Raw genomic sequence first — 26,692 nt, 5'->3', positions numbered from 1 at the left:
GCTTCTAAAGACATACCCTCCCACTTCTCTTTGTGTTCTGTTCAATTGTTCAACTTCTATGGTCTTCATACATCTGTCAAGTTTGAAAATCTTGACTCCACATGGGTGATATCATTGATGCCAGAAAGCCACATCATCTGTCCAGAAGCCATCAGGAAGCTGTTGAGCCTTGCCCTATCCCTGGGGCCAATCAAATCCTGACTTTGTCATCTTATCCTACATTAGGAGGAGGTATGGGAAGGAGCCCTGAAAAATATTGAACCCATGATGATCCTAAAGACTGCTTAGTGTTCTCATCTACTTTGTCAACTAGCTTTATGGAAAAAATTTGTAAGTCTTTTAAAAAAATATCACTCATGAATATAATCATCAAGTAGTGTCAGTAGCCACTCACCTGATCTTGTTAACTTCTGAGGTTCTGGGTTCTGAAGAGTCCTATGTTCACCCTACTAATAAGGTGGTCATGTCCTTCTGGAAGACATGTTGAGTAAGGATCATTCTCTCTGTAGTTTGTGGAGTGCCTACTTTCTTTTAGGTCTCAACTATGCTTCTCTTTATAGGAGACTACCCACTTATTTATTAAGGTGAAGGAAATAAACATTTATTGAGGACTTACTCTGATCCATGCCCTGTGCTAAATGTTTCTACATATGTTATCTCTTTTGATCCTCACAACAATCTTACTGGTTTTATTGTTGAGGAAACTTCACAAAGGTGAAGTGATTCTTCAGAATCACACACCAGGAAGTATCAAAGGCTATATTTGAACTTAGGTCTTCCTAATTCCTGGTTTAGTAGTGTACCTCAATCTGCTTCCATACGTTTATCAAATGTGAACATGACCTAAAGCTGGGAGGGTTAGGATGTTGGATGATGGAGGCCAAAAGCTCTTAACAGGTTAAAACAATAGACCAAATATAATACCCAATCTAATCCATTAGGCATTTGTTATGTACTTACTATATATAAATCACTGCACTAGTCATTGGGGATTTAAAGGCTAAATAAAAACATTCCCTTTCCTTACAAAGCTTACATTCTACTAAGGGGATGTAATACGTAAATAGAGAACTTGGTCCAAGTACATAAGAACTAATAGGTACGGAATCAGAAAGGCTTCTTATATGAGGTGACACATTTCACAAAAATGAATACAATATTCCTAACCTGGATTCAAAAAAATCAAATTCTCATGAACAAGATTCATAACAATAGTTGCTCTGAAACAGACAATAGTTCCTATGAAAAGGGTCTGGGAACAGGGGGTGGGGACTGGATGTTTTAGGTCAAATCAACAGTATGATCATAGTTTGGCAGCCAAAACTAATGTAACCTTGGGCAGCACTGAGAGAGCCAATTGTTGGAGGTGATAGTTCTTTTTATATTTTTTTAAATATTTTTTTAGGTTTTTTTGCAAGGCAAATGGGGTTAAGTGGCTTGCCCAAGGCCACACAGCTAGGTCATTATTAAGTGTCTGAGATGGGATTTGAACCCAGGTGCTCCTGACTCCAGGATTGGTGCTTTATCCACTGCGCCACCTAGTCACCCCTGGAGGTGATAGTTCTATGTGCTCTGACTGGTAAAACTATACACTTTAATAAGATAGTACATATCCAGAGGAGTGAAACTAGGAAAATAAGGCAAACAGAGGTCATTCCAGATAGGGATTAGTTGAAGAACCTAGGGGTGTTTATTTCCAGTGCAGAGAAAATTTAATGAGTTATGTTTGGAATAATATCTAAGGCTCTACCTAGGTAGGTTAAGTTCTATTTACTTAAAAAACAAAGAATTGTCCTAGAGGTTTAACTTGCTCAGAGGACCAAGTCTCAGACTGCTGATATGGCTTCCTGTTTACTTGAGTACAAAAAGCTCCATCTGGGTCATAACTCTTGACTGTTTTCATATTGTTCATTTGTTTTCACTCATGTCTGACTTTTTGTAACACCATTTTCTGTTTTCTTGGCAAAGATACTAAAGTGGTTTGCCAGTTCTTTCTCCAGCTCATTTTATAGATGAGGAGACTGAGGCAAATAGGGTTAAGTGACTTACCCAGGGTCACAGAGCTAGTAAGTGTCTGAGTTCAAATTCTGAATCAGAAAGATGAGTCTTCCTGACTCCAAGACTTGTCCTCTATCCACTGTGCCACTCAGGTGCTCAAACTGGCTTTATGCCATGGGTACCAACATAGAACTAGAGGAGCTGTACTCAGCTGAATCAACATGTTTAAGATTATCGAATATCCTTTCCTTGCTAGGCTGAATAAACTATTTTGAACTCTCCATTCTATAAAAGTTCCATTTTGTCTCAACATGAAACCTAAAGAAAACAGGCGATCAGCCTGGGCCTAAGCTAGGAGAAAATGACCGATCAATCCATATGCATTTATTAAGTGCCTTCTGTTTTCTAGGTTCAATTCTTATTCACAAAGATGAAGGCTGTACACAATTATTTGGTGATCTGTCATGTGGAAAGGTGATTAAAATTGAAGGCAGAACAAGGAACAATTTCGGGAAATTACAGAGAGGAAGATTTCAGTTCAATGATAGGAAAAACTTTGTAATAATTAGAAATATCCCAAAGGGATTTAGGTTGTCTCTAGAAGTAATGGGTTCCTTGTCACTAAAGATCTGCATGATACCTTGTTGAAGATGTCATAGGAAAGATTTATATATAGTTATGAGTTAGACGATACAGTCTCAGGGAGTCCTTCCAACTCTGAGATTCTGTAATACTGTGATCTTGGCACCTCCAACTGTATATTTTGCCAGCACCTAAAATTTAGTATGTCCAAGATTAACCACAGTATTATTTCCCTCAAATCAGCTGCCACTCCTTGCTTCTTTATGGCAAATAGCACTACTACTTTACCAAGTCATTCAGATTTGAAATGTTGGTCTTTTTTTGTCTTTTAGAATCATATACCAACTTACAGAACTGAAAGGAGTCTCAATCCATCCATGAAAGGAATTTCCTTTATAATATATTCTACAAGTCTTGGAATTCTCAAAGGAGGCCCACCACCACCCAAAGCAGCTCATTCCACCTTTGAGAAATTCTAATGGTTAGGAAGTTTTTCCTGGCTTCAAGCCTAAATTTGACTCTGCAATTTCCACCCATTGTTCTACCCTCTGGGGACAAGACAACCTTTCATGTACTTGAAAACAGCTTTCATGTCCGTCCCATCTCTTCTCTTCTCCCCATCCCTAGTTCATTCACCTCTGGTGCCTCTAATGATGAACTCTCTATAACAAGGTCCTTCATTATCCTGGTTGCCCTCCTCTGGACAAATGGAAGGGTTAGTGGGATTATCAACTCTTCATTCCAGAAGGCTATGCTCCTCCTAATGCAGCCCAAGATTGCAATAATTGTTTGGGCCCTACACCCCACCACTGACTCATAGAGTTATGCAATCCACTAAAATCTCAGATTATTTTCAGACCAACAGTTGTCTAACCATGATTTCCCTATCTTATACATCTGAAATTGATTTTTTTTGGTATCCAAGTACAAGACTTTTATTATATATATATAACTATATATTATACATAACTATATATAATATATAGTTATATATATATAACTATATATAAACTTTTTATTATATTTGGCCCAATGATCCCAGCTGTCAACATTCTTTCAGATCTTGACCCTGTCATTTACCAGAAAAGTTATCCCTACTATCTTGGTGCTATCTACAAATTTAATGAGCATCTACCAAATCACTGATAAAAATATAAAATTGTATAGGTTCCTGTGACACTCCACTGGAGACTTTCTGGCATGATAACATTGAATTATTAATATTTCTTGATATCCAGTCACTTCTGAAGCATCTAATCCATATCTCTCCATTTTATGTATGAGAATTATATGCCATATTTTTATCAAAAGCTTTGCTGAAATCCAGGTAAACTATCTCCATAACATTATTCTCACTTTCTAGTTCATTAAACCTGTCATAAAAAGGAGATACGGTAGTTCTGGTATAAACTGTGCTTGAAGACACCAGCAAGGCTCTTTGTAATCCCTACTTCCCTCTCAAAATGTTCAGCAACCAAAATATCTTCAGTGACTGAATTTTTTAATTTCCCCCAAAATTGAAGTCAAACTCATTGATCTATTATTTGCAGATTATGTTCACTTTTTCTTTTTGGAAAATCAAGATATTTACCCTCTCCAATTTTGGATTAACTGCTGTTTTCACTGATCTTCAGATATCTTTGACAGTGACTCACTTTCATCATACTTCCTAGTTCTTTTAGGACATGAGGATATAGTTCAACTAGGTCAGGGGACTTGAATTCATCAGGCTAAAGTGTTCTCTTAATTGTTTTAGATTTCAGCTTCCTGTTAGGAATTTTTTGCTGTCTTTTCTAGTTATCAGTCTCTTTTTTTTCTTTATTCTGAGCACACACACACACACACACACACACACACACACACACAAACATGCACACAATCCCAAGAAGCAAAAACAAGTATTTCCATATACAAAGCAAAACACATAATGAAGATCTTTATCCAAGAATCTCCTTTTTTGGTCTACTTGATTTAAAAAAGTATTAAACTAAATTATATGTATTTCTTTCAAAACTATCCTATTGGTCTGGGTTCCTTCTAAACTCTCTTCTTTTGTGGGCTTTTAAAATCATGTTTCAATGCCCTCCTTTTTTTTTTTTCAATACTCATGCTAACAACCCCCCTTTGGCTGAGAGAAAGAAGGGAAAAGCAATACCTTCTTAACAAATAAGCATAGTCAAGCAAAATGATCCACAGTAGGTCAATCAACTAGAATCTATTAAATACCTACCATGGGTCAGATTTTGACTGTTAAATGCTAGGGATATGAAAAGAGCTAAAAAGAGCTCTAAAAGAGCTCATAGTCTAATGAACCACATACTATGTCTAAAAATGTCTTTCTGCATCTGGTGTCCACCATCATCTCTTTGTTAGGACATGAGGAACATGCTTCATCCTGTGTCTTCTGGGGGAAAATGATTGGCCATTGCATTGATTGGTGTTATTAAGTCTTTCAAAGTTGTTTTTCTTTAGTGTTGCATCCTTGTATAAATTCTACTGGATCTGCTCACTTTACTCTTCATAAATTCCTATTCCCTAGGATTTTCTAAAATTATCTCTTTCATAATTTCTTACAACACAATTATATTCCATTATATTCCCAACTTGTTTTGCTCTGTTGGACTAAGAGGCATTATAAAATACATCCAGGCTCTTAGATTGTAATTCTCTGGGTTTTTTCTCTGCCCCTTTCAATCTACTTTTCAGGAAGAGGGAGTTTATTTTGCTAGTGACTATTCCCTCTCTGTTATTTTTCTCCCTTTTACCCTCTTGCTGTCTGGCTGAATTTGATGTATTTTTACACCACACTGTGTATGTGTTTGTGTGTGTGTGTGTGTGTGTGTGTGTGTGTGTGTGTCCAACCTCTTCCTCCATGTTTGTAGATTGTTCTCATACTTATCAGTTATGAGAAACAGCAAGTTCTATTGCATTCTTCATCCTTTCTATACTTCAGTATTCCTTTTACCTTTCCTTCTCTTTCTTTTCTTCATACTCTCAGACTACAACCAATCCATATTTCTTATTTAATTGCCTCAATACCTTTTAAAGACATTAAGGTTATGAAGAGACCCTTGTTTCTTCTCCTAGAAGAATACTAAAACTACATCATCGCAAAGTTTCTTCCAGTTACTCAAACTGGTAGGTTTTTATGGACCCATGTTTACATTTAACATTTTTTATTTATTTGTTTAAGGCAATGGGTAAGTAACTTGTCCAGGGTCACACAGCTAGGCAATTATTAGGTGTCTGAGGCTAGATTTGAAGTCAGGTACTCCTGACTCGAGGGCCAGTGCTCTATGTACTGCACCATCTAGCTACCCCTCATGTTTACTTTTGAAGTTTCTACTTTAGCTTTTGTCAGTTCATTGGAATGTTGAAAAGTCCTCTTTTCTATTAAAGGTCTCACTCTCCTATAGAATTATATTCATCTTTGCAAAGTAAGTTATTCTTGCTTGTGAGCTTACATCTTTTGGAATATCATACTCCAAGATCTCTTTTTTTATTATGGAAGCTGCCAGATTTTGTGTGATCCTAACTAGGTCCTTAGTTCTTGAACTGTTTCTTTCTTGATGCTTGTAGAATGTATAATTTTGAGTGATAACTCTTGACTGTGTCATATCTGAGACTTCAGTTTTGGAGTTTCTTTTAGAAAATGTTTTTTTCTTTTTCTTTGACCTTTAGTTCTAACTGATATAGGCAATTTTCATTTTTGATTTCTTGAAATAGAGTTCCCATGTTTTTTAAAAACAACTTGGTTTTAGGGAAGTCCTTCCAAAACTCCTTGAACTGTTTTCCAAGTTGATTGTTTTAAATATCAGATATCTTACATTTTCTTCTATTTTTTTCAGTCTTTTTGATTTATTTGACAGTTCATGCTGTTTCATGAGTTATTGGTTTCTATTCTATTTTCAGGAATTCCACTTCTTGGGGAAAGTTTATCACCACCACCCCCCTTTCTTCTAACTATAGATTCTCCTTTCAATATTTTCCTCAAGCACTTTTATTACTATTTTGCTTGGGGTTTTTTCATCTGCAAAAAAATAATTTTTTTTCTTTTAAATCTCTACTTGCAGTTGTTATGGAGTACAGGAGTTTGTGCATTACATATTCTTTCTTTTGAGGGCTCTTTTGATCTGTAATGATTTTTTTAATACTAGTTATTGGTTTTTAAATCTACTCATCTTGGCAGCTTTAGTTCTTGAATTTGGACTTTTAGGGCCAGTTCCACCTTCCCACTCCATTATTTGGATGAGGTAGTCAATCCTGCTTCATCTCTTTGGGTCCCTTGGATTCTTGCATTGACCTCTATCTCTTAGGTTACCCCGAATTGTTGAAGTTCAGAAGACTAGATTTCCAGGCTCACTCTGGTGTCTCAGAACAGAACATTAGGGACCTTAGAGCCCCTAGGCTTGGAATATCTCAATCTAAGGGCTGTGATTGGTTGCTGCCAGCTGCTACTCTTCAGGGCTTCCTAGTACTTTATGATGGTCCTTAGACTTTACAACCATACTGGGGCCTTTTCAGGCCAAGCCCCAAACTGGCTTCAGACAAGTTCCATTTTTCCTCTTCAAATAATGTGGAAGCTTGGGGTCTACATATATCCTCAAAATACTAAAATCACTGCTGCCACAGAGCCCTGCAGGTTAACAATGTCCCATCTGTATTTCTGACCATGCTGCCACATGTAGCCAGTGTAAATTTTTTCCCACCCTATAAGACAATCTTTTGGAGGTTTGATTAAATAAATAAATTAATTTAAGTAGTATTGTCATCTCCCTTATTTTAGCTTGACTTACCAATGTGTTATTAATATTTCTCTAATTATTTAGCTCTGACTTTTTTTTCTCCAAAGATTCGATTCACATAGTGCCTGAGTATATATTACAGATATAGTCCCGAATATAATCATACATTTGCTAGTTATTTTGAATAGAATTTCTCTTTCAGCTCTTCCTGATTTTTTTGGTAGTATTCAAGAAAAGTAAAGATTTATGTGGATTTGTTTTGTATCCTACAATTTATTAATTTATGTTTTAATTGACTCTTTAGAATTTTCTAAGCAAATCATCATATCATCTACAAGAAGAGATTTTGTTTCTCCTTTGCCTATGCTTCTTCCCTAGAATTTCTTGTTTTATTACTATAGATAACAATTCCAGGACTATGTTAAATAGAGTGATAATAATGGACATCCTAGTTTTATCCTTAATCATATTGAAGAGTGTTCTCACTTTTGACCATTATATTTGTTTGTTCTTGCTTTTAGATAGATAGTATTTACTTTGCCTAGCAAATGTCCAATAACCCTAATGAACAGTGGTGTAAATATTTTAATTTTTGTTTTTTTTTTTTGCAAGGCAAATGGGGTTAAGTGGCTTGCCCAAGGCCACACAGCTAGGTAATTATTAAGTGTCTGAGGCCAGATTTGACCCCAGGTACTCCTGACTCCAGGGCCGGTGCTTTATCCACTATGCCACCTAGCCACCCCTGGTGTAAATATTTTAAATAAAATATTAGCAAATAGGCTATTTAGGAAGATGATACACTATGATCAAGTTGAATTTATAACAGGAGTGCAGTGCTTGTTCATCATGAGGATGACTATTAATATAATAATCTGTTACTAATAAAATAATTTAAAACCACATAATTTTATCAATAGATGCTGAGGCTCGTATCTTTTCCTGATAGCCTCCTACTCCTATCTGCAGTCCTATTTTCCTGGCCTGCACCATTAGGATTCAAGTCGGTGCCTGTTGCCACCCCACAACGTGATGCCAATACCACATCTGGGCCTGTCTGCTCTTCCAGGGTCAACTGGTACTCCCTGTGCCAGGGCAGACCTGCTCCCTCTATGAGAACCTTCAATCTTATGCCTTATGCAAGGACAGAGTGTTGCAATTTTGCTGCCAATGTTGGGTCTTGACTGTCCACGGCTGTGCCATACCTGCCTCCCCCTCCTCATGCAGAAGATTACTGGGGAGTTATATTGATTGCTGACCTTTGTTCTTAGGAGAGCAGAGGAGGCTGTTGCTCTTGGGCCAGACTCTGCCCTCCTATGATTGAAGAAAGACATAAAACATCACAGAAAACAACAAATTCAGAGACTCTGATTGGTTATTTCCTATGGTAGTCATTTTTTTCTGGGGTTGAGGGGGTTTCTGTTCTGTTGAGTTTTGAATTCTTGAGGCTCCTCAATGGAAACTCTTCTGAGAGAATTGCAATTTATAATTTGAGGATGAGGAGAAATGCTTTTAACTGATATATAGGACTCCTGCCTGTTCTTGGTTAATTAAATGGGGCAGGGTTAATAGGCACACTTGGACAATAGAGTTAACACTTTGGTTACCTGGTCTTATTTCTATCTTCTGTACATCTCTTTTTTTTTTAAATGTATTTATTTTTCCAACTATATACATTTCTTTATAGAATCTAAATTGACTGGTGAGTTCCCTGTGCAGTCACATTGATCTCTTCAGAAAAGTTCCATTTTTCCTCTTGATATAGTGTGGAAGCTTGGGGTCCACACATATCCCCTGAATACCGAAGTCATGTCCTTGGCATAGTAGGATAGTAGAGACAGAATGACTGCACAGGGTCACAGGGAAAATGGTGGGAAGATGCAGGAAGGCTATGACAGAGAACGAGCAAAAGAGGTCATATTAGAGCTGGCGAGTGATTATTACCTACTTGCTGCAGGGGAGGATGAAAAAAGTTGTTCCCTTCATATTTTCTAAAGAAGTTTTGGCAAGGAGAAGGAGCAAAGCCTCCATCCCCTCCCCCCAGTCAAAAATAGATATGAAAATGGCTTAAAAAACCATCGTATAGGTTTGTACTTGATGCAAAAAAAAGGCCGATTATGCCTCTGATTATCCAACCCATAAAAATTAATAGATTCAGTCACTTCATCATGGGAAGAAGAGGCCAGACAATCAATGGGAAGAGGTAAGATATTATTGAAAGACTTGGGATCCATAGTATCCATCTACAAATCTGCACATTTCTAAGTCATTGATGTATTGTTTTTATATTTTCAAAATTTCCCCAAGAATCCCTCTATTATCCCAGTTCCAGTGAACTATTTCATAGAACAAATTTTTTTTTGCTTTGTTTTTTTTTAGGATTTTTGCAAGGCAAATGGGGTTAAGTGGCTTGCCCAAGGCCACACAGCTAGGTAATTATTAAGTGTCTGAGGCCAGATTTGACCCCAGGTACTCCTGACTCCAGGGCCGGTGCTTTATCCACTATGCCACCTAGCTGCCCCCAACAAAGTTTCTTTAAAAAGAAAAAGAGGAAGAAGATGGAAAACAAATCAATCACTACATAAAGTCTGACAGCATATGCAATGTTCTTCATCCACAGGGCCCCTATTTCCTTGAAGGAGAAAGAGGAACATCTCTTATTTCTTCTTTGGAGCCATGCTTGTTCTTTGTAATTTTTAACTATTTTGTGATTGCGTTCTTTGTCATAGTCATTGTGTATTCTGTTATTTTGGTTTTCCTTACTTCACTCTCCCTTAGATCATGTATAATATTTCCATAGTTCTTTGTGTTGAATATAATTGTTGTTTCTTAGAGCATAGTAATAATTTTTTTATATTTATGTATTATAGTTTGTTTAGCTGTATTCCAGGAATTGCACATCTACTTTGTTTCCAATTCTTTGTCAACACACAAAAAAAGGACTGCTATAAATATTTGGGTCTATATAGCCTTTTTCTAGGTTCAGCTCAGATTCTGCTTTGCATAGGAAGGGTCCAGTGACTTACTGGACCCTTTTTAAACACCTACTAAATGTACTTTGTTAAGGACCAAGAATATCAAAGGAAAAAAAGGGCAAAATATAAGTCTTCACCTTCAAGGAACTCACAGTCTAATGGGAAGACAACATACAATTAATGATGTGCAAATGGTTTATGTGGGAAAAATTGGAAAGGAGGTACTAAGATCAAGGTGACTCAATTTAGAAGGTGGGACTTCAGCTGGTAATTGAAGGAAATCAAGATAGTATGATGAGGAGGCATGGGGAACAGCCAGTGAAGATCAGAGTTGGGAGAATGAATGTCTTGTAAGTAGGGAGGCCAGTGTCATGACCAGCAGTGCCTGCCCTTCCAAGCTTACACTCAAATTGATTGATATGTATTTTTATAAGTGTATGATATCTTCCAGGTTACAATGGAAGCTTCTCAGTCTTGGGATCCCCCACCCCAGCCTAGAACAGGACCTGTATATAGAAGATACTTCAAGTTCTATTTCTCAAGCTTGCTGCCTTGTAGGTCACTTAGTCTCCTCCTAAATTTCTTCATCTGAAAAATGATGCAGTTGAACTAAGTGGTCCCTGTTATTCAATCTCAGATCCTTTGAATGCATTCTACTTTGATCCCATTAAGTTCTCCTACTGCAGTGAAACTCAATAGCTTAGGAGATATTTCTGTTGTTTTTGTTGTCAGGTTTCAATTGTGACCGCCTCTCTTCCTGGGTTTTCTTGGTAAAGACACTGGAGTGGCATTTATTTCCTTTTCTAGCTCATTTTAAAGATGAAACTGAAGCAAATAGGGTGAAGTAACCTTCCCAGCTCTGAAATGTCTGAGGCTGAATTTGAACTCATGAAGATGAGTCTTCCTGACTAGTCTTATTCTCAATAGATGAAATATGCCCAGATTCTTTATTTGCTTATAGGGTCATGGACTCAAGCCTTTCATCAACCTGGTTGCTTTTCTCTGGACATTCTCCAACTTAACAATGCCATTCAGAAACTGTTGTATCCAAAATGGAACCTAGTACTCCAAATGTAGTCAGACGTTATTAAGGAAGCTATGTCACTCCATGCAGACCAAGATTATATCTGCGCTTTTTTGGCTGCCACATCATGTTACTCATTCATGGTGCTTCCACTAAAATGTCCAAATCTTTTCAGATCAACCTCCTTTCAGTTATTCTTCCTCCCTCTTGTATATAAAAAAGCTGACATTTGTGAATCCAAGTATAACTTTTTTCATTTATTTCTATTGGAGTTCATCTTATTAGATTCAAAACTGAACCAACTAGTCCATCAAGATCTTTTTGTATTCTTACTCTATTGGTCAGGGTGTTGACTATCCCTCCAGCTTCAATTTATCTGCTAATGTGCTAAACTTCACATTTTTCCATTTACCCAGGTCATGGATGAAAACATTTAGTATCATGGGATCAGGTACAGACCCTTTGTGTACACCAGTAGAGACCTTTACCCAAAAGGACATCAAACCTGGCTAGCATCACTGATTTTTTTCTCCCTACCAGAGTAGACATGGAGCATTTCACTTTGCTCTTATTTCTGTCCAAGTTTGTCTATTATTTTCTTCCTGAAGTGAAGGTAGATTGAGATCGAACAAACTAGTTTGGGACCTTGTGAGCTTTTAGAAGTTATAAAAACTGACTTCTGGCCAAGATGGCGGAGAGAAGACAGGCAGTGTTCTAGAGTCTCCTGATCTCTTCCCCATCCATCACATGAAACAAATCTCTTAGAGGAAGTCCAACTCATGGAACCTAGAGAGAAAAGCCAGGAGAAAGAGCATCTACCTCAGGATTTGTCTCCCGCTGCACCTTTGGTAGAATTTGGGCGGGTGAGTATCAGGCCAGGACCAGCCAGAGAAAAAGCTGAATTGGAAGCGGAAGTCTGAGGGCCGGAGAGCGGGACCTGCTGGATCAGCGGTGGGGCTGGACGAAAGGGGCTTGTGTCCGTGGGGAAGCAGAGGCACTGGTATTTGTGCTGACCCCCTGGAGTTTGGGGAAGGGGCTGCGGGGAGAGGTCTGGTGCAGGAGAGCTGCGGATACCATCCCTGGGCTCCTCAGGTCTGAGAAACTCTGAGCCCACACCTCCATTGCACTGACACCACCTCCAAAACAAACAATTGCAAACTACTTCTGCCTCAGGCCCAGGTGTGTGAGCAAAAGAACCAGCCCAGCTGAGGAATGACCTCAGGCCAGGGTAAAGCCCACCACTGAGTGAAGGCAAAAGAATTCAATAGTTCCAACTCCTCCCTTTGGGCAAAGGGAGAAGGCCTCCCAACCAAGGTCACAGACACCCCAGAGAGGGCAACCAGCACCTCCTACTGGCCAACCAGAGAAACTGCACTCAGTAAAGCCTTTAGAGATCCCAAGCCCAGGGGAACCAGCCCCCCCAACTCAAGGTCTTAGCATAATGAAGAAGGGTCAGTGGAAAGGTGGATCCATAGAAAAATTTCTGGAAGGGAAAGACCCCAACTCAGAGAGACCTGGAACCTCTGAGGAGAATACAATCTGGTCTCCATCACAGAAAGACTTCCTCGAAGAAATAAGGAAGGAGCTTAAAAATTTGGGAGAGACAATTAATACCTTGCAACAAGAAAACAAAGCCTTAGAAAGTACAATTGGACAAACACAAAAGGAGAATAAATCTCTCAGATCATCAATTGGACAATTACAAAATGAGAACAATTCTCTCAGATCCTCAAATGAGCAAATGCAAAAAGAAATTAATTCTCTCAAAACCTCAATTGGTTAAATGGAAAGCTCTTTCAAAAGTAGAATTGACCAATTGGAAAAGGAGTTGCAAAAGGTTAATGAAGAAAATGCCTCCCCCCAAAAAAGAATGGAGTCTACAGAAACTAATGACTCCATGAGACAGCAAGAATCAGTTAAACAAAATCAAAAAATAGAAAAAATAGAAACAAATGTAAAATACCTCATCAACAAAACCACTGACCTTGAGAACAGATCGAGAAGGGGCAACCTGAAAATTATAGGACTTCCTGAAAACATTGAAGAGAAAAAAAGCCTGGACTTAATATTACAGGATCTAATGACGGAAAACTGCCCTGATATCATGGAATCAGAGGGCAAAGTAGTTATTGAAAGAGTACATCGATCCCCACCAGAAAAAGATCCTAAAATGAAAACACCAAGGAATGTTGTGGCCAAACTGCAGAACTATCAGATAAAAGAGAAAATCCTGCAAGCAGCCAGAAAGAAACAATTTAAGTATAAAGGAGCCACAGTAAGGATCACGCAGGACCTGGCTGCATCAACATTAAGGGATCGAAGGGCCTGGAACGAGATATGTCGAAGAGCAAGGGAGCTTGGAATGAAGCCAAGAATCTACTTTCCTGCAAAGCTAAGCCTACTCTTCCAGGGGAAAAGATGGCCATTTAATGAAATGGAACAATTCCAAAAATTTCTGATGAAAAGACCAGAGCTAAACAGAAAATTTGGATATCAAACAGGAGGTTCAAGAGACACATGAAAAGGTAAAAAAAAAGGGGGGGGGCGGTAAAAGAAAAAAAATGCAATAAATGTAACTCTAACAGAGAGAATACACCTTGCCAGAAATGATGGACATTCATGACCTATCCATGAGACTACTATCTAATGGGATGTAACTGCCTTTAACCCCATTTGGGAGAAAGACTCTAATAACTCTCAGGAATTTAGACTCTATTTGACAGAATATACAGAACTAGAAGGGTCAGACACTCAGAATTTTCTATGACTTAGATAGAATGATCTAAAAAAAAAACACTACCACCCTAAAAAGGGGGACAGGAAAGAGATGGGAGGAGGGAGGGGATTGAATGGGGTAAATCGCATTACACTAAGAGGTACAAATAACCTATGGTAATAGTGGGGAAGAAGGGAGCAGAGGAGAAACACCTGAATCTTCTTCTCATCAGACTTGGCTTAAAGTCAACCTACACATATTCAGTTAACTTATAAAATATCTAACCTTTCAAGTATTAAAAGGGGAAAAGGGGAGGGGGAATGGAGAAAGGGAAGGGGAGTGGGGGAAATAAGGGGAAATAATAAAAGGAAGGGAAGGGAAAAGGGAAAAAGGGAAAGGGGTTAGGGTTAGGGTTAGTGTACTAAGACATAAAAACCTAATGATCAACTGCAGAAAGGCAGAAATAGTGAATACATCTTTCTCAGATCACAATGCAATAAAAGTCATATGCAATACTGGGCCAAGGAGATATAGACCCAGAACAAATTGGAAACTGAATAACCTCATTTTAAAAAATGAGTGGACCAAAAAACAAATTATAGAAAGAACTAACCATTTTATCCTAGATAATGATAATAATGAAACAACATACCAAAACCTATGGGATTCATTCAAATCAACTCTCAGGGGATATATTATAGTTCTAAATGCTTATATGAATAAATTGGAGAAAGAGGAAATCAATGAACTAAACATGCAACTAAAAAAATTAGAGAAAGAACAAATCAAAAATCCCCAATTAAGTACCAAATTAGAAATTCTAAAAATTAAAGTAGAAATTAATAAAATTGAAAGCAAAAAACTATTGAATTAATAAATAAAACCAAAAGTTGGTATTATGAAAAAACCAATAAAATTGATAAACCTCTGGTCAATCTGATTAAAAAAAAAAAGAAAGAAGAAAACCAAATAGCTAGTATCATAAATGAAAAAGGTGAACTCACCACCAATGAGGAGGAAATTAAAATAATAATTTGAAATTATTTTGCCCAACTCTATGCCAATAAACATGATAATCTAAGTGAAATGGATGAATATTTACAAAAATATAAGTTGCCCAGGTTAAATGAAGAAGAGATTAAATACTTAAACAACCCTATCTCAGAAAAAAGAAATTCAATAAGCCATTACTGAACTCCCTAAAAAAAAAATCTCCAGGGCCTGATGGATTCACAAGTGAATTCTACCAAACATTTAAGGAACAATTGGTTCCAATCCTATATAAACTCTTTGGAAAAATAGGGAAAGATGGAACTCTGCCTAACTCTTTCTATGAAACCAATATGGTACTGTTACCTAAACCAGGAAGAGTTAAAACAGAGAAAGAAAATTATAGACCTATCTCCCTGATGAATATAGATGCAAAAATCCTAAATAAAATCTTAGCAAAACGATTACAATGAGTCATCACTAGGATAATACATTATGATCAAGTAGGATTTATTCCAGGAATGCAGGGTTGGTTCAATATTAGGAAAACTGTTAGTATACTCAATTATATCAACAACAAACCTATCAGAAATCATATGATCATATCAATAGATGCTGAAAAAGCTTTTGACAAAATACAGCATCCATTCCTATTAAAAATACTAGAGAGTGTAGGAATAAATGGACTGTTCCTTAAAATAATTAGCATTATCTATCTGAAACCATCAACAAGCATTATACTCAATGGGGAGAGGCTAGAGGCATTCCCAATAAGATCAGGGGTGAAACAAGGGTGCCCATTATCACCACTACTATTCAATATTGTATTAGAAATGTTAGCATCAGCAATTAGAGAAGAAAAAGAAATTAAAGGAATTAGAATTGGGAAGGAAGAGACAAAACTCTCACTCTTTGCAGATGACATGATGCTCTACCTAGAAAATCCCAAGAAATCATCTAAAAAACTACTGGAAACAATTAGCAATTTTAGCAAAGTTGCAGGTTATAAAATAAACCCTCATAAATCCTCAACTTTTCTATATGTGTCTAGCAAGAAACAGCAGGAAGAGCTAGAAAGAGAAATCCCATTCAAAGTAACCTCAGACAATATAAAATATTTGGGAGTCTATTTGCCAAGACAGACTCAGAATCTTTTTGAAAACAATTATAAAACACTTCTCAAACAAATTAAATTAGATTTAAATAATTGGGCAAATATCAACTGCTCATGGATAGGTAGAGCTAATATAATAAAAATGACAATTCTACCAAAACTAAACTATCTGTTTTAGTGCCCTACCAATCAAAATTCCAAAAAATTACTTTAATGAGTTAGAAAAAATTGTAAGTAAATTCATATGGAGAAATAAAAAGTCAAGAATTGCCAGGAGCTTAATGAAAAAAAGTGCAAAAGAAGGTGGCTTAGCCCTACCCGATCTAAAATTATATTATAAAGCATCAGTCATGAAAACTGTTTGGTATTGGCTAAGAAATAGAGTGGTGGACCAGTGGAATAGACTAGGTGTAAAAGCAGGAGATGATTATAGTAATCTGCTGTTTGATAAACCCAAAGAGTCTGGCCATTGGGATAAAAACTCCCTCTTTGATAAAAATTGCTGGGAAAATTGGAAGTTAGTATGGAAGAAACTTAGATTAGACCAACACCTCACACCCTTTACCAAGATAAGATCCAAATGGTTACAGTACATAGACATAAAAAAACAATACTGTAAGCAAATTAGAAGATCAAGGACTAGTCTACCTGTCAGATCTATGGAAAAGGGAACAGTTTATGACTAAGGAAGAGTTGGAGAATATCACCAAAAACCAATTAGATGATTTCGATTACATTAAATTAAAAAGCTTTTGCACAGATAAAACCAATGTAACCAAGATCAATAGAAATGTAGTAAATTGGGAAATGATCTTTACAACTAATGATTCTGACAAAGGACTCATTTCTAAAATATACAGAGAACTGAGACATATTTTTAAAACAAAAAGCCATTCCCCAATTGACAAATGGTCAAAGGATATACAAAAGTAATTTACAGATGAGGAGATCAAAGTAATCCATAGCCATATGAAAAAATGTTCTAAATCATTAATTATTAGAGAAATGCAAATTAAAGCTTCTCTGAGGTACCACCTCACACCTCTCAGATTGGCCAGTATGACCAGGAAGGATAATGATCATTGTTGGAAGGGATGTGGGAAATCTGGGACACTATTACACTGTTGGTGGAGCTGTGAACTCATCCAACCCTTCTGGAGAGCCCAAAGGGCAGCAAAAATGTGCATACCCTTTGACCCAGCAATACCACTATTGCGTCCATACCCTGAAGAGATGAGGAAAAAGGGTAAAAACATTACTTCTACAAAAATATTTATAGCAGCCCTGTTTGTGATGGCAAAGAATTGGAAATTCAGTAAATGTCCTTCAATTGGGGAATGGCTTAGCAAACTGTGGTATATGTATGTCATGGAACACTATTCTATTAGAAAACAGGAGGGACGGGATTTCAGGGAAACCTGGAGGGATTTGCATGAAATGATGCTGAGTGAGATGAGTAGAACCAGAAAAACACTGTACACCCTAACAGCAACATGGGAGTGATGTTCAACCTCGAAGGACTTGCTCATTCCATCAGTGCAACAATCAGGAACAATTTTGGGCTGTCTGCAAAGGAGAGTACCATCTGCATCTAGATAAGGAGCTGTGGAGTTTGAACAAAGTGCAAGGACTATTCCCTTTAATTTAGAAAAAAAAACAGCTTATTGTCTGATCTTGTTACCTCTTAGACTTCTCTTTAAGGATATGATTTCTCTCTCATCACACCCAATTTGGAACAAGGTACAACATGGAAACAAAGTAAAGACTGACAGAGTGCTTTCTGAGGGGGGGAGGGGGAGGGAAGCAAGATTGGGGGAAAATGTAAAACTCAAATAATATCTTTAATAAAAATAAATTAAAAAAAGAAGTTATAAAAACTAACCACAGAATTTGTGGTCAGATGAGTATGGGGAAGAATGAAACCCTAAGCAATTTAGTAGTGAATTGAGTCCAATCTATAGGGAGGAACATCATCCATTCAGAAGTGAACTTAATAAGGATGAAGGTACTATCAAAACTGCTTTAAGTTTGAGGCCACTGTACTCATAGGGAAAAGTGTGTCTCCAGGGGTGTCAAGGGAAATGCCTATACTTTTTTGCTATATTGTAATAAATGACCTTTTGTGAAGGTTAATTGATGCTAACTGGTTAAGAGTTAGTTCAATCAAAGACATAATGGAGACATTAACTGTAATTATTGATTGACATGGTATATGATGTGGATAGAACACTGGCCTTGCTGTGTGATTGTGGGCAAGTCATTTTACCTTAATTGCCACACATTCAGGGCCATCTCCAGTCATCCTGATTCATATCTGGTCACTGAATCCAGATGCTCTGTGCTCTGGAGGAGAAAGTGAGGCTGGTGACTTAGCACATAAGGACCATCAGAAAATATAAGGACTCCATTACTATATGAGTCATTTTGTTTTAAATATATATATATATATATATATATATATATATATATATGTATTTTTATAATTGTTTTAAGTCAATAAGCAATCTAGACCTAATATTAAGTTGGCCAGATCTAACATTTTCTCAGTACCATTTTTCCTCATAGATCCTTTTTAATCCGAACACTGATTAGATTTGCAAGATCCAAAAAAGCATTCCAACCAACATTTATTAGGGCTACTCCATCCCTAGCCAGGAGTCTTCTCACTCATTCTCAAAAATCACCTTCTTTATCTGCTATTTACTTCCCAAATTAAGTATTCCTTGACTTCAGAAAGTAGCAGTGAAGAAATTATAACTCATACATTCAGTTTCTTGTCTAAATCTTCCTAATTTGGGCATTTTAATTTTTTAAACTTTAATTTACTTTAATTTTTAATTTTTAATTTTAATGAATTTTTAATTTTTTAATTTAAAATTTTAATCCAAGACCTTATTTTACAAATGAGAAACAGACTCCCAAAGGATAAGTGACTAGCTCACCATTACACAGTTAGTGTATCTAAGTCCGCTCCATTATCCAGGATATGTAATGTGCCCATTGTTCTAAATTAAACACGAAGCCAAGGATGTGCTGAATTATTTGTTTGCTCCCTCAGTGTTCTTGAGTTATTCACTCTTCATAAGAATTTTTAACATCTGGACAAATGCACAAATTAATTCATAATCATTTATTGTAAATCACTCTGAAATTTATACACCATTAATGAACAAATTAACATTGTTAAATACCCCTCCCGTGTCAAGTACATTCTGAGGACAATTTCATATTGGATCATTTCTTTATAAAATTTTAAATGTTAAATTCCACATCTTTCCTAAAAATAGTTGTCTTCAAAGTGCTCTGGATGCTTTTTCTCTTGTGCTGACTAACACGTAGCACAAGGGCACTATGCTTCATTAATTTAACATGCTCTGGATCAGGTCACTTGACACACATTTTAAAAAAAAATTCAGAAGCTCATTATGTATCATCATTTTATACTTTGATGCTAAGTTAATGAGTGTTGCATGCACTTAAACATTAGCAGACACTGAATTCTAGGTAAATGTCAGTTAATTATGATCTGATTGCCTGATATGGAAAATCAATAGAGGCTTACTTTGAGAGAGAAGCTGAAGTACCCATGCACCAGTGACTGTGATTGATTAGACTATAAACCAGCTCTGTCAGCATTTAAATGAGGGCTCTATTTGGCACCAGCCATATTTACACTAGTCTCTTTTATAAATGGCACTGACGATGCGAATAGATAAAAGGCAGGCTGGAATAGTGGAGAGAAAGTTAGTCTGGAAACCAGGAAGACCTGGGTTCAAGTCTTACTTTGGGACACCCTAGTTGTGTGACTCTGGTCAAAGTCACTTATTCTCAAAGTGATCTGGATAATTCTTGAAGACTTTAAATTGCAAAAAAGGCACCAACCTGCCTTGTAGAGGGAGCTAGCTTCCTCATCTGGAAATTTCTCATACAAATGAAAATCACAGGTCCAGACTATAACCCTACGAGAAGACATGAAGTATTAGATGAGGCACAATTTACAGGACCAGCTAGGTGTATAGCTTTAAACACAGTGTTTGCAGAGAGCAGAAAACAAAATTAGCAAAGGAACTGAAGTATTAATAAGTTTAGGAACAAAGTAAAAATAAAAGAGCCACTTTCCTTTTTCTCTACTATATTGTTTTAAACTTTTCTCTTTCTTAAAAGAAAACAAAGCAATCCCAGTTCCTAAATAAATCTTCTTAAAAAGTCTGCGTAACTCTTCCCTGCCCTTTTATTGTTTTCTCATTCTGTCTACTGGATTCTTCATGTAGTCTACTGGATTCTCAAAAGCCACGTTTGATTAGTTGTTAAATTTTTTAAATGCTCACCATAACTTCAAAAGACCAAACAATTCCTTCATCCAATCAGGAATAAGACCATGTATAAGCCATGACTGTACATTTGACGTATAAATACAAAGACTATTCCATATCCTACATCTTGGAACACTAATGCTAAATAACAGCTATGCTGACTTTTCTCTAACATTTCAATTAAGAGTTTGTTTTGAGACATTAGACAAGCTGATTCTTAAAACAAATAACCCCAAAATAAAACCACAACATCCCCACCCCAACCCCAAGCAAAATGAACAGTAAGACTACATTGCCCAAAACAAAGAACCAAGTAGTAAACAGCATATGTTTTGGATAAAGGTCAGCTCGTCAAGCACTGCCATCTCCAGTCCTCTCCTTACGGGCTTGGATCATCTGCTTAGGAACCTGTTTAAGATCAGTGGCCAGCCCTAACCAGGACATGAAGTCGATGAACCATGTGGTTGGGTTGAATTTTAAGCCCAATTCACTGGCAGAATAGTCAAATGGGAAGGTGTGATGGTAATTATGGTAGCCTTCACCTAGAAAACAGAGAAAACAGTTAAGAAAATTAGTCAAATTCTTTCCAGGTAGAATGTTCATGCAAAATGATAATAGTAACGACAATAGATATTTCTATGACACTTCACTTTGCAAAGCTTCACAACACTTCTCTGAGGTAGATGTCTTGGTAATGACAAGCCTTAATTCCAGAAGACTGTAGATGAATCTCACTGCCCACCTCTCACCATAAAAGTCACAAATAGAGAATTCCAAATGGGACCTATATTTTTCATCATGGCAAATAAAGGAATTTGCTTTATTAAGTTATGTATACTTATTGTGAGGGTTTGGTTTTGTTTTACTATTCAAATACGGAAAAGCTGGGAAGAAGAGATAATTAATGCTTATAAAAATACATTTTAAAATAAAGTTTTAAACCTTAAGTTTAATAAGTTTAAAACCTTATTTCGTAAGGATACAGTAAAATTTTTCTAAAACTCAACTGGCACAGGAGACTTGGGGTTGGGGCAGCTAGGTGGTGTAGTGGATAAAGCACTGGCCCTGGAATCAGGAGTACCTGGGTTCAAATCTGGTCTCAGACACTTAATAATTACCTAGCTGTGTGGCCTTGGGCAAGCCACCTAACCCCGTTTGCCTTGCAAAAAAAAAAAAACCCTAAAAAAAAAAGAAAAAAAGAGACTTGGGGTTGAACTGTTGACATAGATTCTCATTCATGTAGGATATATAAAGTCTAGGGCACAGGAATAGGGATTGTTTAGATATGATTTTCCTGTTGCTTTGAATATCAACACACCTGGGAGGCACATTCAGTTGGGCCAAGGCTATATCTTCACTGGATATCCCCACTATAATATTAAGTAAGCATTTTTTGGTAAAAGTTTTTTTAAGGGACAGCTAGGTGGCACAGTGGATAGAGCACTAGCCCTGGAGTCAGGAGGACATGAGTTCAAATCCAGCCTCAAACACTTAATAAATAACTAGCTGTGTGACCTTGGGCAACTCACTTAACCTCATTGCCTTGCAAAAGCTAAAAAAAAAGTTTTTAATTACATGATTGTACCTGTTATAACCTATGTCAGATTGTTCAATGTTATGGGGAGGGGGAAGGAAAGGGAGGGAGGTAGAAAAATGTGAAACTCAAAAGCTTACAAAAAGATGAATGTTGAAAACTATCTCTATATGTAATTGAAAAATTAAAAAAAAATTCAAAAAACAGTTTTTAAGTAGCAGTGAAGAATGGTATAAGACAATCTTTCTAGCTGTGTGACCCTGGGCAAGTCACTTAACCCTGGGGAGGGGATGGGAGAGACTTAAGTGATCATGAATTTATGATTCATCAATTTTTATCCATAGAGGAACCATATAACCTTGTTATGGGAGCTGGGAGGTATGAAAGCTCTCAAGAGTTTTTCTAATTGGAATTGATGAGTAGGTTCAAAACCTGGAAAGGATTTAACAATTTTTAACATGAATGATGACGGCTTGGAACTCCTTGAAAATTGACGTGTTACATCTTCAGCTTGCTATTTTGATAGATATCAAGTCTTAAGGAAATGGTGGGAAAATGTTAATAATACAAATTAAATTTAAAAGTGTGTCTGGCAAGCATTTCTCACATACAACCCCACTTTGTAGTTGATTTTTAAACACTGACTAGTACCTTATATAGATTCTACACCAACCTTATTGGATCCAGTAATTAGCTCTGTCTCCTAATTGCCAAGATTCTCATCTCTCTAAGCAGCCCTAGTTCAAAGATAGAGACATTCTTTGTATGTGTATTCCTGCTATCTGGCGTGATGCATGGTTGGTATTTAATCAATGTTGATTGATTACGAAGGGTATGGTTTTAGAGACAACCAGGAAGACTTGCACTAACCAATGCAGAGTGAAGTGAGTAGAATCAGAAGAATAATTTGTAAAATGATAGTAATATTATAGAAACAATCAAATTGCAACTCTTGGGAACACTGATCAAGACATTGGCAGCTACATTTACTGAGAACTCATGATAAGACAGATAAGATAGAGATGTGATGCAATCAGGGTACAAAAGGCAACCTATTTTATATGTATATAGGAAATTTGTTTTGTTTGATTTACATGCTTATAGTAAGGAATTTTGTTTTTCTTTCTTTCTCATTAGGAGATGGGATAAAGGAGAGTTGAGAACGGGTGAGAAGGTAGGTCTTCGTTCTAAAAATAAGTTAATTTAAAAAAGATAAACACAGTGTTCCTCTTTCATGTAAAAAAATGGTTATTTTATTAATTTCTATCAAGAGTCTCTGTCTGACTTTGGAGCAGATAGTCCATGTAACTCTTAGTTTAAGCACATGAAACCTATCACAACTATTAAAACCAAGGCTACTCTCCCAGGAAACTGCCAAAGGTTCTTGGGGCCCAGGATTTCCCGGAATCTCAACTCCAAAAGGTTTGCTCTCCTATTCAAATAGGTAGGAGGGAGAAAGGCAGAAAAATAAAAAGTAAGCCCAAGTCATAAGGCCATTGTTTTTTGTTGCTCTATCTCACTCCTGGATAAAAGAAATTTTTATATAAAGTAGGTCAATCCTTTCCAGATTTTGAATCACCATCTCCAATTAGGAAAAGATTTAAACTATTGTTCTCCATAGGTCACCAAATTAATCATATGAAATAATAATATTTTTTCTTAATATAAGACATTATTGGTGGATTTGTGAATTGGTCTGATCATTCTAGAAAGCAATATTAACTAGAATGTCTTTTTGATCTTTTAACCCAGAGATCTAGAGGATGATATATGTATTCTGTGTATTTAGAGGGTCACACTGCTACTAAATGTCTGATGGAGGATTCAAATCCAGGTCTTCCTGACTCTAAGTCTGACACTGTAGCTACTATGCCATATTGCCCCATATTCCCCAGGAAGGCCAAAGAGAGAAGGAAGCATCCCATATATTTATTGTAGCACTTTCTTTTCATAACAAAACACAGAAAGCAAAATGGATGATCATTGATTAGGGAATGGCTAAAACTGGGGCACATGAATATAATGGAATATTACTATGCCATTAGAGCTGATGAATGTGGAGAATTCAGAGAAGCATAGGAAGATATATCAAAAGTAAAGAAAATATGTCTTAATGACTACAACATTGTAAATAGAAAGATCCACAGAAAGTCTCAAATTAATATTATATTTTCTTATTTTATATTTATTTTCTTATATCTTTCTTTTATAATTTTTATAAAATAGTTTATATTTATTAATTTTTAGGGGTTTTTTTGCAAGGCAAATGGGGTTAAGTGGCTTGCCCAAGGCCACACAGCTAGGCAATTATTAAGTGTCTGAGACCTGATTTGAATATTTATTAATTTTTAAATTATTTTCTTAGATTTACCCTGAAGAAAACAAGAGAAAATGAACCTTCCTCCATCTTTGTAAAGGCTGGGGATCTGCATCAAAATCAACTGCTGTTTTGGTTATGTTTATGGACAGTGTTTGCCTTTTTCTTTTTCTTTTTTTGTTCCAAGAGATGAATCTCTGGGTGAGGAGAGGAAGAGATATGTTTTTAAAAAAGTGATATAATACCAAAAGATAGTAGAAGTTTAAAAAGAGAAAAGAAGAGAAAGAACAAAGAGAACAAGAACAAGAAGTAGAGGAAGAAAAGGAAAAAAAGGAGGAAGGTGATGATGGGGATGATTATTGATGATGATGGTGATGATGATGATGATGATGATGATGATACAGTTGGCTCAGAGTAGAAACTAAAACCAGCTACGTGATATTTGGCAAACACTTTCCATTAATCAACAACATTAAGTAAAATAGCTTTTATAGAGAATCAACATAAGAAATGTCCATCAAGATAAAGCATCTCCATCATCTGTTAAACAGTGATGAACCAAAGGGAGGCTATAGGCAAAGAAAAGAGGAATGGTGGAGAGAAGGAAAAGACTTATCTCCTGATGAATTTGGATACTTTATTAAACAATGAGAACTGTGTTCCTTCTTTGCCTTAGCTGCCTGGAAATGGAGCTAAATTTGGGACACAATAGCAACAACTAATTCATTCCAGATGTCCAGTAGTTTTCTTTTTCTACTCCTGTTAAATGGCCTTGGTTCTATTTTTATTTTTATTTTGAATTGCCTTTTTTTGTGTTTAGTTTAATTTTGTAAGCTGCCTCTGATCTCTTTTGGAAATAGTCATGGTACAAATCCTAAATAAGGATACTCTGTGCTAATAGCCTAGTGAATGAGACAGACAATCTGCACTATAGATGTGGTCACCATATGTCCCAAATTCTGTCAGAAATAGTAATTTCAAGAAAAAGTGTCCATTTAAGGACTTTTGCCAAAAGGAACATTTTTTTTTAAATTACACTATTTGTCTCAATTTGCCCAGAAGTAGCCAGAGGCACAGTGGATAAAGTGCTAGGCCTGTAGTCATAAAGACCTGAGTTCAAATCTATACTTCTTACTAGTTGTGTGAACTGGGCAAGTCACTTAACCTCTGTCTGCCTCAGTTTCTTTAACCATAAAATAGGGATAGCAGTGCTACCTACCTCCTAGGTTGTGAAGAACATCAAATGAGATAATATTTGGTAAAGTATAGGGCAATAATGAATGTTTGCTTTTTTTTCTTTATTTTTGAGTTGGGAAATGCCATTGCTGTGATCAGAAGAGATTACATTGATCAAGAAAATATTCAGTGAGGCCTTGAGAGATACACAGAATTCAACAAAGGGGAGAGTGTTCCAGGCTAAGAAATATATTTTTTAAAATCTCTCAAATATTGGTACACATGTGATGATAGTATATAGGCAGAGATGATGTTTGTCCTTTGTTCTCAAAGCAGGCCGTGACACCAGGGAGGGGATACCATGACATGCAGGTGAATAGGATTGAAATGGAGGGAGGGGCTGTGCTAAGTCACCAGCTTCACTTTCTTCTCTGGACTTATCTGGGTCAAGTGGACAGATATGAATCAAGACGGCTGGAGATAGCCCTGGATGTGAGGCCATCAGGGTTAAGGGACTGGCCCAAGGTCACATAGCTAATAAGTATCTGAGGCTGAATTTGAACTCAGGTCCTTCTGGCATCAGGGCCAGTGCTTTACCCACTGCACTATCTAGGGAAAGATGTTAAGGGAGAGGTGACTGCAGGACAGAAGGAAAGATCCAGTGGTTCTTAAGGCTCTGCAGCAAAGTAGATGGTAAGGTCTAAATGGCAAACAACCCAGATTAAACATATTTTCTTTAGTTTTGAGTTCAACTGATAAAAATCTTCTTTGCTTCTGATATTGAACCTTTTAACAGTCAGGGACTCAGTGATGAGAACCCTTGACTGCCTCCACTGCTCTGGCTAGACTACTTTGCCTACCCATTGGTAGTAGTTGGTCTATTGTTGAGGGTGGTGGTAAAGGTGACTGCATGGAGAGGTCTTCAGTGGGGTTGGTCCACTGAATGATGATTGTGAGGGTTAGGATAGATGTAGAGCTGGTGACTTAGGGGATGGGATGTTGCTCTTTATCTTGGGAATGTGTTCCTGGGTCACCTACACCGAGGTCTAAGGAAAGGTGATGGTAAGGGCTGTTTTCCCTGCTTTGCTTTGGCTTGCCCACTTGATTATGGTGGTGGTTATTGATGATAGGGATGATGGTGGGGCTATATTTCCTCAGAAGTCAAATGGGACACTTCATGAAGATAGATGAATATTTCCCATAAGTCTTCT

General features: G+C 36.9%; 1 protein-coding gene across 1 annotated transcript in view; it reads right to left on the bottom strand.

Annotated features, from left to right (window-relative positions):
* Nucleotides 1-19,286: 19,286 nt before the first annotated feature.
* The window catches only part of SCD5 (stearoyl-CoA desaturase 5), a 70,931-nt gene continuing 63,525 nt past the window's right edge, over nucleotides 19,287-26,692 (bottom strand). Inside the window, exon 5 of the mRNA XM_074227384.1 lies at nucleotides 19,287-20,996. Coding sequence (XP_074083485.1) covers nucleotides 20,806-20,996 — 191 coding nt within the window. The 3' untranslated portion in view covers nucleotides 19,287-20,805. The remainder of the gene's footprint in view (nucleotides 20,997-26,692) is intronic.

This window comes from Macrotis lagotis, chromosome 3, assembly GCF_037893015.1.
Source record: "Macrotis lagotis isolate mMagLag1 chromosome 3, bilby.v1.9.chrom.fasta, whole genome shotgun sequence".
NCBI classification, from domain to species: Eukaryota; Metazoa; Chordata; class Mammalia; order Peramelemorphia; family Peramelidae; genus Macrotis; species Macrotis lagotis.
Note: the sequence above shows the minus strand (reverse complement) of the source record. Positions and strands in the feature narration are given on the sequence as shown.